General features: G+C 39.4%; 3 protein-coding genes and 1 pseudogene across 3 annotated transcripts in view; 1 reads left to right on the top strand and 3 right to left on the bottom strand.

The window, feature by feature from the left end:
• The window catches only part of LOC103516343 (probable phospholipid-transporting ATPase IIB), a 22,851-nt gene extending 21,784 nt beyond the window's left edge, over window positions 1-1,067 (bottom strand). Inside the window, exons 1-3 of the mRNA XM_026828777.1 lie at window positions 1,032-1,067; window positions 600-708; window positions 94-375 (exon numbers count right to left, since the gene is read on the bottom strand). Coding sequence (XP_026684578.1) covers window positions 94-327 — 234 coding nt within the window. The 5' untranslated portion in view covers window positions 328-375; window positions 600-708; window positions 1,032-1,067. The remainder of the gene's footprint in view (window positions 1-93; window positions 376-599; window positions 709-1,031) is intronic.
• Window positions 1,068-3,487: 2,420 nt separating this feature from the next.
• LOC103516342 lies at window positions 3,488-4,468 on the bottom strand (annotated as a pseudogene).
• A 2,685-nt stretch (window positions 4,469-7,153) lies between these two features.
• On the top strand, window positions 7,154-9,233 carry LOC103516341 (apoptosis-inducing factor 1, mitochondrial-like). The gene is made up of 4 exons (XM_026828776.1): window positions 7,154-7,168; window positions 7,301-7,380; window positions 8,226-8,439; window positions 8,925-9,233. Exons 1-4 carry the CDS (start codon window positions 7,154-7,156, stop codon window positions 9,216-9,218), a joined length of 603 nt encoding a protein of 200 aa, XP_026684577.1. The 3' UTR covers window positions 9,219-9,233.
• Window positions 9,234-14,444: 5,211 nt separating this feature from the next.
• LOC103516340 overlaps window positions 14,445-15,758 on the bottom strand; it is a 3,038-nt gene continuing 1,724 nt past the window's right edge. Inside the window, exon 4 of the mRNA XM_026828774.1 lies at window positions 14,445-14,511. Coding sequence (XP_026684575.1) covers window positions 14,445-14,511 — 67 coding nt within the window. The remainder of the gene's footprint in view (window positions 14,512-15,758) is intronic.

Below are 15,758 nucleotides of genomic sequence, written 5' to 3'. Positions count from 1 at the left end.
AAAAAAAAAAGATATCCTCTCTTTATTCTGCCATGACCATTCGGCTACAGCTGAAGCCGCTACAACAACAACAACAACAAAATTCGAACTCACCAAATCGCCGACCCGTAACTTAGACGCGGCCACCAGTTCGGTAACAATAGTCGAATCCGCCGTCCTCACGAACCGTTTATACTTCTGACCGTTCACCTCCTGATCTCTCTGGTGCCGTCTAAAGTCATCCATGGCCTCACGACACAGTGTGACGGCCAGTACGAATATGAGAGGCCCCCAGTAGGTGTATAGATAGCCGAGCCGCAGCTCCGGCACAAACTGGGAGATAGCCATCAGCAGAAAGTAGAGGTTGAGAAAGAACTTGAACTGCTGGAATAGAACCTGGGGGGAGGAAGAATTGGAGAGTTACTTGATTGAGAATTTTGTAAATGTAATAGTTGAGTTAAATCTGTTAAATGACAGCCTGTGTGAAGAGACGAGGAAAATAGCCATTCCTTAGTTTCCTAAAGCACGCAAGGAAGCAAGGAAATAAAGTCTTTTTCGGTTTTCCACTCCATTTTTTTTCTTTCAAGATTTTCCACCTTCTAAAGGACCAGGGTACTTACCAGAGGAAGAAAAGTGATGACATTGTACTTCTGATTCCGAATGACATTGGCCGGATATTTGCCCACACACGGTTCTCCAATCAGAATGGTCCGGGGTTCGATCTCTCGTCTGATCTTGAGGATAAGGAAAACCATCTGCTTGTGAGGCGTGTTGCTATCCGCGGTAGCTGACATGTTCTCGTAGGTGAACTTCAGGAGATCTCGCACCTGAGAGATTAGAGAATTGGGAAATTAGAATTAATAGAGAATTGGGAAATTAGAATTAATAGAGAATTGGGAAATTAGAATTAATAGAAAATTAGGAAATTAGAATTGACTACCAACTTAATTTGTGAAGGTCTATCGAAGAAACACTTCTATTTTCTAGAAAACAAGAACAGAGTAGCTTCCATGCCCGAGTGGGTATCACACTAGGCTTGCACTCTCTCTCGCTCGCGGCGACATTTCCGCCACAACCAGTGAACGAATCTGCAACACCAATGAAACACGCACGATGCAACAGAGAGCCATATCGAAGAGAAACACCCAGAGTAGGAGGGAGATTACAGAAAAAGAAATATAAGGCCAGCCACTCACTATCAGCTAGAACTGACAGGACTACCTGATAGCGTGTGTGCTCATCAGGTATCATGTTGACCTGACGGGCAGACCTGATCAGACGTACCTGTCAGGTCTACCTAATAGTGTGTGTGCTCATCAGGTGCGATCACAGTTCCGATAATCTGTACAAATTCTGAAAGGGGGCGATCGTAGAGAAAAGGTTGGGAAACACTGAGATAGAGCACAGGAGTATTTTCCTTCCGTAATTTTCATGGTGTTAGTGGTGGAAAACAGGGAACTGGAACATTGCCTGGCATTGTACCATTTACCGATTTTCCACGATTACCACCATGGAAATTGTGAAAGGAAACTACGGCTCAGGTAACACAAATCGAGACTTTTCTGAGGTTGAGTACTAAAATAGGTTTCATAAATTTATGTCAGTCTACAGTCTCATGTTGAAAGACATTGGGGACTTGTACACAAGTGTAACACCCATATATTTATAAACAAAATGCTAGCTCTTAAATTCGTGCCAAGCATAGTCTCAAGGCATTTGATTGGTCAATTTTGACTTGAGACTGATCTAAGAACGATCATTCTTGTTCATAAATACGCGCTGCATGGACCAGGAGTAGAACGCCTTGCCCATGTCCAGGTTAACACGAAGACTGCGAAGAAGAATAAATGAGGTAAAATACAATCTAACGCTGCATGGACCAGGAGTAGAACGCCTTGCCCATGTCCAGGTTAACACGAAGACTGCGAAGAAGAATAAATGAGGTAAAATACAATCCATTATACAAAAATATTTTTCCCGTGAAATAATAAGACAAAGTGATATAAGAAAATTGACGAATAGTTAAACGTGAAAAATGTACAGTGCAAAGTCGTTCCTGGAACAGCCAATCTACACGGAAACCGGTAGTGAAACAATACCAGGCGAAAATTGACGAATAGTTAAACGTGAAAAATGTACAGTGCAAAGTCGTTCCTGGAACAGCCAATCTACACGGAAACCGGTAGTGAAACAGTACCAGGCTAGAAGAGGTGTAAACTACATTGTTAATATAACAGTATAACTGTAATTATAAATTTCTAGGTGAACCCTAGGTCACGGTCATTTGTCAGGTTGCGTGTTCGTATTACAATACAGTGGGGCAATAAGGATCTAATTCCACTCTCCCTACTTCCTGTCCCTGAATGTAATATGCATTTAAAATACATAGAAGTCCCTAACAACATTTTTGATGAAGATTTTTTTACCTACCCCCAGAAAAATCTAAAATTCGGAAACCAAAAATATTTTTGGAAATGGAAACGTTGGTGTTACTTTGTGTTAAACTCCCTCGGTGGTTTTTTCTTGATGTTTTGAAAAACGACCTTTGATTAAAGTTTCCACATTGATCCCTAGAAATAAAGCGAAGACACAAAATAATTCCAACAGGTTTTTCAAGAGGACAACTTTTCCATTTCAGGTTATTGAGTACTAAGTAACTGTTTGTTTAAGTTCACTTATACTTCAATGCTGGTGAATTGATAGTCAAAAAACTCCTTCTAAATTTCCTTCACAAAGTTACCACACAAAGTCAAGTAATGGAAAAGTTGCCCCCCATATCTATCTTATCGGCATTTCAGGTGATTTAACCAATATGGCTGTACTACCCCTAGGCATAACGTTACAAAATGGAGCTCTCACAAATTGGATGGCATAACGTTACAAAATGGAGCTCTCACAAATTGGATGGCATAACGTTACAAAATGGAGCTCTCACAAATTGGATGGCATAACGTTACAAAATGGAGCTCTCACAAATTATACAAATTCTGAAAGGGGGCGATCGTAGAGAAAAGGTTGGGAAACACTGAGATAGAGCACAGGAGTATTTTCCTTCCGTAATTTTCATGGTGGTAGTGGTGGAAAACAGGGAACTGGAACATTGCCTGGCATTGTACCATTTACCGATTTTCCACGATTACCACCATGGAAATTGTGAAAGGAAACTACGGCTCAGGTAACACAAAGGTGGAAAACAGGGAACTGGAACATTGCCTGGCATTGTACCATTTACCGATTTTCCACGATTACCACCATGGAAATTGTGAAAGGAAAGTACGGCCCAGGTAACACAAATCGAGACTTTTCTGAGGTTGGATACTAAAATAGGTTTCATAAATTTATGTCAGTCTACAGTCTCATGTTGAAAGACATTGGGGACTTGTACACAAGTGTAAGAGACCGTTCCAAGAACGACTCTGCACTCATTTTGTACTCTACGCAAAGAAAAATTGACGAATAGTTAAACGTGAAAAATGTACAGTGCAAAGTCGTTCCTGGAACAGCCAATCTAGACGGAAACCGGTAGTGAAACAGTACCAGGCTTATGGTCCGAGCGTCTGATCTTGTTCGAACCTATGACCATCTGCTTGTGAGGCGTGTTGCTATCCGCGGTGGCTGACATGTTCTCGTACGTGAACTTCAGGAGATCTCGCACCTGGAGAATAGAACATTGGGATATTGAGACTTGAGTACTCAATTTTAGAACTGAGTATCTACTTAATTTTGGGAAGGTCTATCGGGTTCTATTTTCAATAGAAAACAAAAACAGAGTAGCCTCCGTGGCCGAGTGGGTATCACACTAGGCTTGCACGCAGGAGGTCCCGGTTTCGATTCCCTGTGGGGTCGATGTTTTTACGGCTTTTTGCTTGGGTTTTGGGATGCACTCAGCCTCGTGAGGACAATCGAGTAGCAAGCTGTGGAGGCAGTACCAGTGTAAAAAGATTACTGAACTATGGAAATTGATTGCAAAGGAGGCACTTAGTTATGCTGTGATACACTCAAACCCAATCAAACCACTTCTGAGCTTCGCAAGAGGATCAGGAGTGTTTGATATGGGGGAGAGCCAATAACCATGTGTAAAGGCAGTGCAATAGTCCTAAACTAAAATGGACGCGGCGCATTAGGGATCAGGAAGAGACCGCCTTAACATAATAATAATAATATGCTGTGATATCTACAAAAGTTGTGAATGAAAAGGTTTTTTTTTTTAATTATTTAACCCGATCAGATTTTTTCCTCATTTTTTCAAGTTCTACTCACCTCATCAAATGTGTCGGGTCCATAGGATACAGTGCCGAGATGTAACTTGCGGAATACCATCGAGTTCTGAGTGAGTGTTCCCGTCTTGTCTGATAGTAGATAGGATATGCGACCCAACTCTTCCGGTATGGTTGTAGAACGCACCACGGTGTCCTTCATGTCGGGGTCTCGCTGCATGGACCAGGAGTAGAACGCCTTGCCCATGTCCAGGTTAACACGGAGACTGCGAAGAAGAATAAATGAGGTAAAATACAATCCCTTATACAAAAATATTTTTCCCGTGAAATAATAAGACAAAGTGATATAAAATTAGATTCCTGCCCACCCGCAGATAAGACTTCCATAACGAAAAACAAGCAGGGTCCGTCCCTCCGGGAATTTTTTAACCCGTAGTGATTAGAGAAAATCAGTACCTATGAACCTACCTAATTTATTTAATATTCAGTTTGCCCTCCGGGAATTATTTAGCCCGTAGTTTATTCGATCAGTACCTATGTACCTACCTAATTTGTTTAATATTCAGTGTAAATTTTTTAGCCCGTAGTTTATTCGATCGTGGTTAAAGAATACCTACCTATGTACCTACCTAATTTGTTTAATATTCAGTATATTAACACTTGATTTGATTTTTCGATTTTACTTTCATGTAATGATTTAAAATCAAGACTAGAGCCCGTTCTCCCTTTATTCCCAAAATGATGTTTAAGTCACCCATCCATTTATTGGCCTTCCTCGGCGTTGCTTAACCTAGAAATCAAAAATTCGAATTTCCCGCCAACTTTACACGCAAAAAGTCCGACGATGTCCTACGATGGCCCTGTTCATAACCACGGCCTGAAAAAGGAAGCTCCTTTTTGTGTTTACCTTACCCATATAATAACACAGGTCACTGCTCATTTGTGAAAGCTGCTTTATGTCACAAATTTTCATTGTCATGGCTTCTGAGCTAGTACCGCAAAAATACCTTGCTATCGAGTGCAACCCTATGCAACTTTCAGCCCCATGTTGAGTTGGTATAAGTAGCACAAAGTGTTTGAAAATTTAACTAAATATTTACAGGTGTATTATATCGTTAAAACAATTCACACCTAGCATGTTGAAACTATATCATTCCACTCTCCCTACTTCTTGTCCCTGAATGTAATATGCATTTAAAATACATAGAAGTCCCTAACAACATTTTTGATGACGATTTTTTTACCTACCCCCAGAAAAATCTAAAATTCGGAAACCAAAAATATATTTGGAAATGGAAACGTTGGAGTTACTTTGTGTCAAACTAAAATGACTCGCTCGGTGGTTTTGTCTTGACGTTTTGAAAAACGACCTTTGATTAAAGTTTCCACCTTGATCCCTAGAAATAAAGCGAACACACAAAATAACTCCAACAGGTTTTTCAAGAGGACAACTTTTTCATTTCAGGTTATTGAGTACTAACTGTTTGTTTAAGTTCACTTAGATTTCAATGCTGGTGAATTGATAGTAAAAAAAACTCCTTCTAAATTTCCTTCACAAAGTTACCACACAAAGTCAAGTAATGGAAAAGTTGCCCCCCATATCTATCTTATCCGCATTTCAGTGATATAACCACTTTGGATGTACAACCCCTTGGCATAACGTTACAAAATGGAGCTCTCACAAATTGGATGGCATAACGTTACAAAATGGAGCTCTCACAAATTGGATGGCATAACGTTACAAAATGGAGCTCTCACAAATTGGATGGCATAACGTTACAAAATGGAGCTCTCACAAATTGGATGGCATAACGTTACAAAATGGAGCTTTCACAAATTGGATGGCATAACGTTACAAAATGGAGCTCTCACAAATTGGATATGCTAGTTACAGGTAGCCTTCAATACTAAATCTACAAAATCTTTCGTCTTACACATTCAAAGGCTTTGCTCAATATTACTTCCTTGCACCGGTTAGAAAGTGTAAATGCAGAAGTGAGAGCACTTGGTATCCTTTAAATGACATTTTCGATTTGCCAAAAATCACACTTGATTAAAATGTTCTGGATTTCGGGACTTCAAGTTGGCGTTGACACGTACACGTACTGGATATGCTAGTTACAGGTAGCCTTCAATACTAAATCTACAAAATCTTTCGTCTTACACATTCAAAGGCTTTGCTCAATATTACTTCCCTGAACCAGTTAGAAAGTGTAAATGCAGAAGTGAGAGCACTTGGTATCCTTTAAATGACATTTTTGATTTGCCAAAAATCACACTTCATTAAAATGTTCTGGATTTCGGGACTTCAAGTTGGCGTTGGACACGTACACGTACCTTCCTTTGTACCAGACGTCTTCAGCGGGTCTAGAATTTAGCCCCGAATCGTCCAGTACGAGGGCAATTTACGTCTCAAATTACTGGGGAAGAAAGATTTGATGAGAAAGAAGAGGACACGGAAAGTAAGTAAGTTCAAACCAGTGTTGTCTTTTTCTCTCCCCTAGCTGCATCAAACACACAAGTATACCAGATATTCCGCGAGAAAGGCAACATGGCACGCGTTTTGCCCGAATAGACAAATTTCAAGATCAGAGCTCATTTGTGTGAGAAAATGTGAAAAAAATCCCCCAAAAACCAGTTTTTTGGATTTTTAGCTTTATGGTTTTCTGGACAAAATTTGCACCACCATTTTTGTGACAACTGATCCATTATCTCAAAATGAAGTTAGTGTGGGTTAGTCCGTTTTACCTCTTGGCCTCTCAACTTAGGGCAGACATACTTTGTGGATGGATGGATGGATTAAAAAGTTTCCTGGAGGGGACTGTACCAACGGAGGTCTTATCGTCCCGAAATGGAAGAGAGGACAGAGACGTTTAGGATTAGGATCGCCCCCGGGGGCAGGACTTTAACTTGCAACCTAGGACTTACAAGGAAGACGTGACCCTTAAAGCTCTGGCATGGGTGCCCATAAGGTTTGTCCAAACATAGTGGACCGCCCGTCAATCGATTTCGACTGAACCGTCCACAATGCCTTGACAACATAGATTAAATAGATTTTCCTCGTCGATCGACGGCCGGTCGACTATGTGTGGACACACCTTTAGAAGAATTTGCTCTTCTATAATGATAACCGAGATCTGGCCAAGAGTTTGAGATTCAAACAGTGGAATGCCAGTGAAAGGAGGTAATGCAAAATTTGACATTTTAGCTAAAAACTTATTTTGTTATGTGGTTTGATGAAGGAAATTGAAACAATAGAGTTCTTTTCCTCCTCAAATTGAAGATACAAGGTGGACAGGATAGAAAGGAGCCAGTCATTTTCAGAACAAACCTTTTCTGTTGAGGATAAAGTCCGCCCTTGGGCGGGACTTGAACCCGTGACCTAGCGCTTAAAAGGCAGGCACACTACCCTCCATGCTAATTAGGCTGGCTATACACTTTTGTATCTTTTGTTAAGAAGGAGGCAAGTGCATTACAAATATGGGGTGTGGGGTATGCTTTAAGTAAAGCAGGCAAATATGGGGTGTGGGGTATGCTTTAAGTAAAGCAGGCTTTAAATTTTATGTCTTAACTTGAACTTGAATCACTAATCTCCAGATCACTGAATCCATGGTACTAAGTTACTAACCCCTAAGAGCAGGCTTTAAATTTTATGTCTTAACTTGAACTTGAATCACTAATCTCCAGATCACTGAATCCATGGTACTAAGTTACTAACCCCTACACTTTTACTTAAGGTTATTTTCTCAACTCCAACACTCCATATTTCTTCCAGTTTATTCTATGAGCCTGAAGACTTCTATACCCCTGTGGAGAAATTGGTGCCTCCACCTCCCTCTGAAACGCCTGAGGACAAAAATAAACCAGAAGAGGAGAAAAACAACCCAGGAGACGAGGAGAGAGCCAAGACAAACTCCAAGATTCAAAACCATGGTGGAATTGCGGTCGTGCGCGGATGGCAAGTCACGGAACTAGACCCGGTGAAAAAGGTATGTAAATGATGTTTCCAACACTCCATATTTCTTCCAGTTTATTCTATGAGCCTGAAGACTTCTATACCCCTGTGGAGAAATTGGTGCCTCCACCTCCCTCTCAGACGCCCGAGGACAAAAATAAACCAGAAGAGGAGAAAAACAACCCAGGAGACGAGGAGAAAGCCAAGACAAACTCCAAGATTCAAAACCATGGTGGAATAGCGGTCGTGCGCGGATGGCAAGTCACGGAATTAGACCCGGTGAAGAAGGTATGCAAATGATGTCTACAACGTTCTCGCTTGCAACTTCTGAGGTATGACAATCCTTCTTCCTCGAAGTAAAATACCATCATCAGTCACTGTCAACTCATCCCGAACTTAGTCGTCGGTTCCTATTACTGACCTTTGCACTCACCCTACATATGAGAGACCCAGGTTCGATTCTGCAGGGTTTACTCAGCTAAGATGTATTATGCAGGGAACAGCATTTTTGACAAGCATTTATGCTTCACTTGAATGGATGGATCTGTGGTTTCAAGATTGGGTTTAAGAGTTTCCATTCCCTTCTGTCTTGTGCTCTTCTTATCCATGTTGTCCCTGCCACTTCTCTGATTGAATCATCCCATCTGGCTGGTGGACGTCCTCTTGCTCTCTTTCTTTCTCTTGGGTACCATTCTGTTGTTCTTTTCGTCCATCTATTGTCCTTTCATACAGTTAAAATTCCTTGAAAAATTAATTTTCTCGTCTCTCCCCAGGTGGCCACTCTGGAAGATGGCAAAGCCATCCGATTCGACAAGTGTCTCCTCGCCACTGGTGCATCCCCCAAGAACCTGCCCGTATTCCAGAACAACCCTCAGGCAGGCCAAATATCAGACCGTCTGACCCTGTACAGAAATGTGATGGACTTCCAGGAGCTGGAGTCAGTGCTGGAGAATGGGGCCAAGACAGTGGCGGTCATAGGAGGCGGATTCCTCGGGTCGGAACTAGCCTGTGCTCTGGCTAAGAGAGGAGGTGAGAGAAGAGTCCTGGATTTGATGTCCTTCATCTGAAAAAGAAAAAAAATCTGGTGTGAACTCTTCTAATCCCCTTTGGTGGGAATCTGCCAAAGAGCGGCCAAAATGAATGCCGCGAACCGTTGCATCAAACTTAAACAAAGTTACCTGCCACAGCCTTCTCACATTTGTGGACCAAGTACCTACTGCACGCTGAATAAGATGTTGCCACACTGATCTTGTTTCTGGTTTTAAAGTACTACAATGAAAAGCAATAGGAAGAAGTATTTGACTTGAATTTTTAATAGTGTTGTAATCCAGATTTTGATTAGATAGCATTTTACTTCGTTTTCGATATGTTTAGGTTCGTAATTGAAAATTTTCGATGGTACACTTTTTTTTTTTTTCATCAAGAATGTGCTCCGATTTTGCAGAATTTTCCAAAAATGCATTTTTTTCTTCTTAATTTAGTTACGCTTGTTATGTCCTAATCAATGTGGGTATTAAATGTTTAATTTATTATGTATGATCTCTTTTTATTTTAAAAAAAAAAATGTTATTTTACTTTTATTGTGATTTTTGCATTATACGATCGATCTTTAGCCTTACATTTGTATAGAAAACACGATTACATTATTTTGTCCCAATAGACGCACACAACTGGTGTCACCAAGGTTGCTGAAGAGTCCCGTAATCCTAGCAGTCTTTAAGAAGTAGAGATTGAATATTACTCTGCCAGCCTAGGTAGCATCTGCCTTGTAATTGCTAGGTCGCGGGTTCGATTCTCGCCTGAGGCGGATTTTATCCTAAACAGATAAAGTTCGTTCTCGGAACGGCTGGCTTTTTATCCTGTCTTTCTTTTCTCTTGGGGACGATAAGACCTTAGCAGTCACAGTTCTCTCGATCTATCAAACCTCTTTATTTTACATAGAATGCCAATAATAGTGCTTATTTATTCTTCTCGCATAGGACTAAAGACTCCCTTTAATCTAGCCGTAGGGTACCATTATTACTGTTGTCAGAAGCAGCACTGTAGAATTGTAAATAAAAAGTAAGTCAAGAAAACAATTATCTTTAAGGTATTATCTAGGTCTTCTCAATCAATACGTTCTAGTATTTCAAAATAAAAAGAAAAATTCCGTTGGTCCTCATTTTTCCTGCTCTATGACTTTGAAACATCACCCAAGTAAGCGCAACTGATCTATTGTAAATAAAAAGTAAGTCAAGAAAACAATTGTCTTTAAGGTATTATCTAGTTCTAAGTCTACTCAATCAATACGTTCTAGTATTTCAAAATCAACTCTCAGGTTTCAAAATATCAGCATTTTCCCCTTATTTGGTCATTTTCTGCTGAAAATACACCTTTTCACTCTCCTTTCCATTCAGCATAATATGCGATATATCGATATCGATATATTTGAGGGGCCGATATATCGATATATCGATTTATCGATATATTTGCAACTCATTTACATCCCTATTACGAATTTGTTTGCTGTGTTGCCAGATGTACCCAATATCAAGGAGGTTAAGAAGTCAGGACACTTGAATCTAATATAAGTGAAGCCATTCTGACGTCACAATATACAATTTGCATACGTCATGCAGAGCTGCGTGACGTAAAATTGATAAAATTACGAGTACGACTTTCTTCTGCACGCAGTGTGAAAAAGTTTGGAGAGAAAAAACTTCATTTAAATGATTTTTTTGGGGGGGGAGTGAGGGAACCCACCCCTCGGGCTACATTTTTGCTCCTTTACTATGGGGCGGACTCCAAAAATTTGAAGCTTTGAAGCATCACAAACGACTCTGCACTCTCCACTTCTCAGCTCATCCGAGCGCAGAAAAATATCGAAAATCGACCGATGCTTCATTTTTTGAAGTTTTGATGTTTTCCAATGAATTTCAACCTCTTTGACAAATTGATAAAACAGTTTGGCATCACTGTCTGATAATTTGAGCCGCGGGAAAATTTGAATAATTTTGTTCGGAAAGAGTGTTTTCGTGTTCAAATTTCAACAATTTTTTCCCCTTATTTGGTCATTTTCTGCTGAAAATACACCTTTTCACTCTCCTTTCCATTCAGCATAGTATGAACTAAGTGGATCTCTTAAGGGAGGTAATTATTTTATTTAATTTTTTGTCCCAAAATGTACGTCTTATCATACCATTACTTTTTTCCCCAGACATACAATCTGTTTGTAGTAAAAATACCCATACCAGAAGAAATTTTCAGGCAGAATGTAGTCTGGTAGAGTATTGTTGTTAGGTACCCAAGGGTAGTGATCTTTTTCTTATCATATAAGTTCTAAAGATTGCTTTCCCTCTAGTGGTCAAGGATTTGAGTCAACCTCTCAATTTACACATTTTCAAAACAATCAATATCTAGGTATAAGTTAGGTAGTCACTGACTACTGACATTTGATATTATGAACAACTGTAATTTCTTGAGTCCATAATCTATCTGACTAAACAGTATGGTAACTTTCTATGAATCTATCTTTCTCGGTCACAGGAGAATAAGGTTCAAAGCAAAATAGCCATGGGGAAAAGAAACAAACACAAATCCGTCATTAAAGCCAATGACAATATCAACAAGAAGGATTTTAGAAAAAAAAAAAAAAAAAAAAAATGTTATTTTTCTTTTATTGTGATTTTTGCATTATACGATCGATCTTTAGCCTTACATTATTTGTATAGAAAACACGATCACATTATTTTGTCCCAATAGACGCACACAACTGGTGTCACCAAGGTTGCTGAAGAGTCCCTAGCAGTCTTTAAGAAGTAGAGATTGAATATTACTCTGCCAGCCTAGGTAGCATCTGCCTTGTAATTGCTAGGTCGCGGGTTCGATTCTCGCCTGAGGCGGATTTTATCCTAAACAGATAAAGTTCGTTCTCGGAACGGCTGGCTTTTTATTGTCTTTCTTTTTCGCTTTCGGGACGATAAGACCTTAGCAGTCACAGTTCTCTCTATCTATCAAACCTCTTTATTTTACATAGAATGCCCAATAATAGTGCTTATTTATTCTTCTCGCATAGGACTAGACTACCTTTAATCTAGCCGTAGGGTTTTCTCTTTTTATGAAGCAGCATTGTAGAATGGAGCAGTTGCAATTGGGAAAATATTATTAATAAAAGGTCGATTCTTACGTAAAAAGTTGTGAAAAATTCGAATCTGAGGTCAAAACTCCAAAAAAGTAACTTTAAAAGGTCGAAAATTCAATTTTTAATTGCCGTTCCAATGACAAAGTTCAAAGAGTTGTGACGTCAGACTTAACGTCAAAATGCGCAGAAACGCTTGCGCACAAACCAACGAAGCGGGAGTCATGAGTTATGACGTCATCAAACTTCACGATTTACCTGTATTTTTTAAATCGATTTATCTCGGTATCTAGAAGTTCTGTGACTGAGATTGCAGATTTTAAATAAATAAATGGACCATGCAGATTTTAAATTAAATAAATGGACCATTAGTTTTAAAAAAGCACAGGAGACTAAGGGAACACTGACAGAATATTTTCAAGCCTTACAAACTAAAGTACAAAATATGCTCCATGGACGGATATGTTGCTAAATAAAAAATACTACTAAGATCAAGCTCATTTAAATGTTAAATTTGGTCTTAAAATAAGATACAAAAAAAAGAGACAAGCAAGCTCCTTTGTGTCTTAGGCCAAAACATCAGACAAAGGGCCTGAAATAAAGCTTATAGTATAATGCTATAGTCTTTATATATCTTGTTTGCATGGATATAAATAATGCTTCCCTACAACCTTAATGTCAAATTCTCAAATGAGAATGGAATTTCGTGTCTGGTCTGAGATTCAAACCTTGATCAGAAGATTCAAAAGGTAAGTAGCCTAGCTACTGAACTACTGTTTTACCTGTACAGATAGGAAGCTTTGTACAAAGTGTCTGTTCCTGACGAACAACTCACATTGGCCAGCCTAGTTAGTGTCTACTTGGTAAGCGCTAGGCCGCGGGTTCGATTCCCGTCTGGGGCGGATCAAACATCTCATGAAAAAAACTCCTCACATTACACTTTGAAAATCGTCTGATGTCAAAATGATATCATTTCTTGAGACAGACTATTAATACCCACCCAATCATGTATTAATTCAACTCACATTGGCCAGCCTAGTTAGTGTCTACTTGGTAAGCGCTAGGCCGCGGGTTCGATTCCCGTCTGGGGCGGATCAAACATCTCGTGAAAAAACTCCTCACATTGCACTTTGAAAATCGTCTGATGTCAAAATGATATCATTTCTTGAGACGGACTATTAATACCCACCCAATCATGTATTAATCTACGTATTAATAACTTTCCATAATCATGAAATGTTTTAGGTCACATCTTTTTCAATGTGTAAAATTATGTAAAGTGCACAGTTCTTTGTCGAATAGCCCCAAGGGTGTCTTGGGACCTAGGACTGTTATTTGGACCAACAGTAGAGGAACAGAAGTGTACTTCTAGATCTGATATCTATGCAGCTGGGGACTGTGCATGTTTCTATGATGTGATGCTGGGTAGAAGGCGGGTGGAACATCATGATCATGCAGTAGTATCGGGACGACTGGCTGGCGAGAATATGACTGGAGCTCGTGAGTATATTTATACTGCTTTAAAGAGGACTGAATTTTAAATTATTCACTGAAAAGTCCCTTTCCTCCAGCAATAAGCTTTCCCTTGCTAAAGAAATAGCCAAGGGTGAGTGCGAAGGGGATCCACTCGTGAAATTTGTAGCCAAAACCAAATGTCAATCCAAAGCAATCACTTTAGTTAGGGCTGATTGAGAGGCTGACGAAAAACGCCGACCGCGTCTGTACACGGGAAAAGAAAAAGAAGACTCCAGCAATAAGCTACTATGTAAGTATGTACTATTATTATTGTTGGAAAATTTCGTCTCTAATCACTACTGACCTTCATGATTCAAAATGGAAATGGTGGAGCTTCAAAAACGTAAAAGTGAAAAAAGTTGTAGGTACCTACCCGTTTTACTTTTCTTTGCACTTTTTCCAACACCTTTTTATTTTCTCAAAAAAAAAAAAAATCAAATCATGGTATCTTTGTGTTAAAGCAGAGAGCTTTCTCACAACTTCTGAGTCTTCATTTCTCTCCCCCCTAAAAACAAGATGGGTTCTTCTTCCTACTTCAGAATACTTAGGGTCAGTTGATCCAATGTAAGAATCTCCAATGGATTTTTTTAAACCTTCCAAACTCTTTTTTTACCTCTGTACATCCAGTTCAGGTATTGAATGGTTCACATAGTTGGCAAGTTTAGGATCTTTGGCGGCACCAGTGATCAAAATAACAGAAACACCATGTCACTGAGTCGTAGAAGTTCCTGAAACATGAATGTGAGACAATGAGTTTCAACAATCAAACCAACAACACATCAAACTTTAAAAATTGGGTTTAAAACTTGGAAAAAAGCATATCAATGGAAAAAAGTAAAAAAAAAAGATCTCAACTTAAGAAAAGAAAGTAAAACTTAACTTTAAACTTGGATCTTCCCTTTTTCCCCTCGAAAACAAGTAAGGCATTCCCTTGAGTTTTCATTTCTCTCCCCCCTAAAAACAAGATGGGTTCTTCTTCCTACTTCAGAATACTTAGGGTCAGTTGATCCAATGTAAGAACCTCCAATGGATTTTTTTTAAATCTTCCAAACTCTTTTTTTACCGCTGTACATCCAGTTCAGGTATTGAATGGTTCACATAGTTGGCAAGTTTAGGATCTTTGGCAGCAGCTCTACAGCCTTCATATCTGTCAGCAGGAATGTCTGTACGGAATGCTTTCACTGTACTCAAACAGTCCCGGGTAATAATCTCTTCAGCTGAAATCAAATGATTAAAATATTACATTGAATAACTAGATTTTGTTAGGTTTTCTTATTCCACTTTTTTTCTCTCTTGAAACTGGAAGCCCTTCTGAACTTAAAACTGGATACAGTACATTGTCAAATCAGAATGTTCTTATAAGCCACGGTTGGTCCAGTGGTAATGCGCTTGCTTGCCATGCAGAAGGTCCCGGGTTTTATTGTTTCCAGGTTCTGCTTTGTTGTGTTACCAATGTGTATCTACACAGCCAGGATGTGGTACCCCATTCAAGTGGCTGTGGTATCCAAGTATCTCATGTCCCGAGGAAGATGATATCTGTGTCAAAATTATCGAGAGAAAAGGAGGTAAGTTTTTTCCAATTGGCAAGGTTTTCTCGAAAGAGTTCTTCCACCCAACCACAGTATTTAGGTGTTTTTTTTTAAATTTGAGAGGAATTTGAAAATCAGGTGTGAAAGGCTTATAAGAACATTCTGATTTGACAGTGTACTGTATCCAGTTTTAAGTTCAGAAGGGCTTCCAGTTTCAAGAGAGAAAAAAAGTGGAATAAGAAAACCTAACAAAATCTAGTTATTCAATGTAATATTTTAATCATTTGATTTCAGCTGAAGAGATTATTACCCGGGACTGTTTGAGTACAGTGAAAGCATTCCGTACAGACATTCCTGCTGACAGATATGAAGGCTGTAGAGCTGCCGCCAAAGATCCTAAACTTGCCAACTATGTGAACCATTCAATACCTGAACTGGATGTACAG

Source organism: Diaphorina citri, unplaced genomic scaffold (genome assembly GCF_000475195.1).
Source record: "Diaphorina citri unplaced genomic scaffold, Diaci psyllid genome assembly version 1.1 scaffold1549, whole genome shotgun sequence".
NCBI lineage: Eukaryota > Metazoa > Arthropoda > Insecta > Hemiptera > Psyllidae > Diaphorina > Diaphorina citri.
Note: the sequence above shows the minus strand (reverse complement) of the source record. Positions and strands in the feature narration are given on the sequence as shown.

Coding starts and splice junctions, on each gene's coding strand:
- LOC103516341 (XM_026828776.1), top strand. Junction 7,381..8,225: donor TGGAATGCCAGTGAAAGGAG/GTAATGCAAAAT, acceptor TATTTCTTCCAG/TTTATTCTATGAGCCTGAAG. Junction 8,440..8,924: donor AATTAGACCCGGTGAAGAAG/GTATGCAAATGA, acceptor GTCTCTCCCCAG/GTGGCCACTCTGGAAGATGG.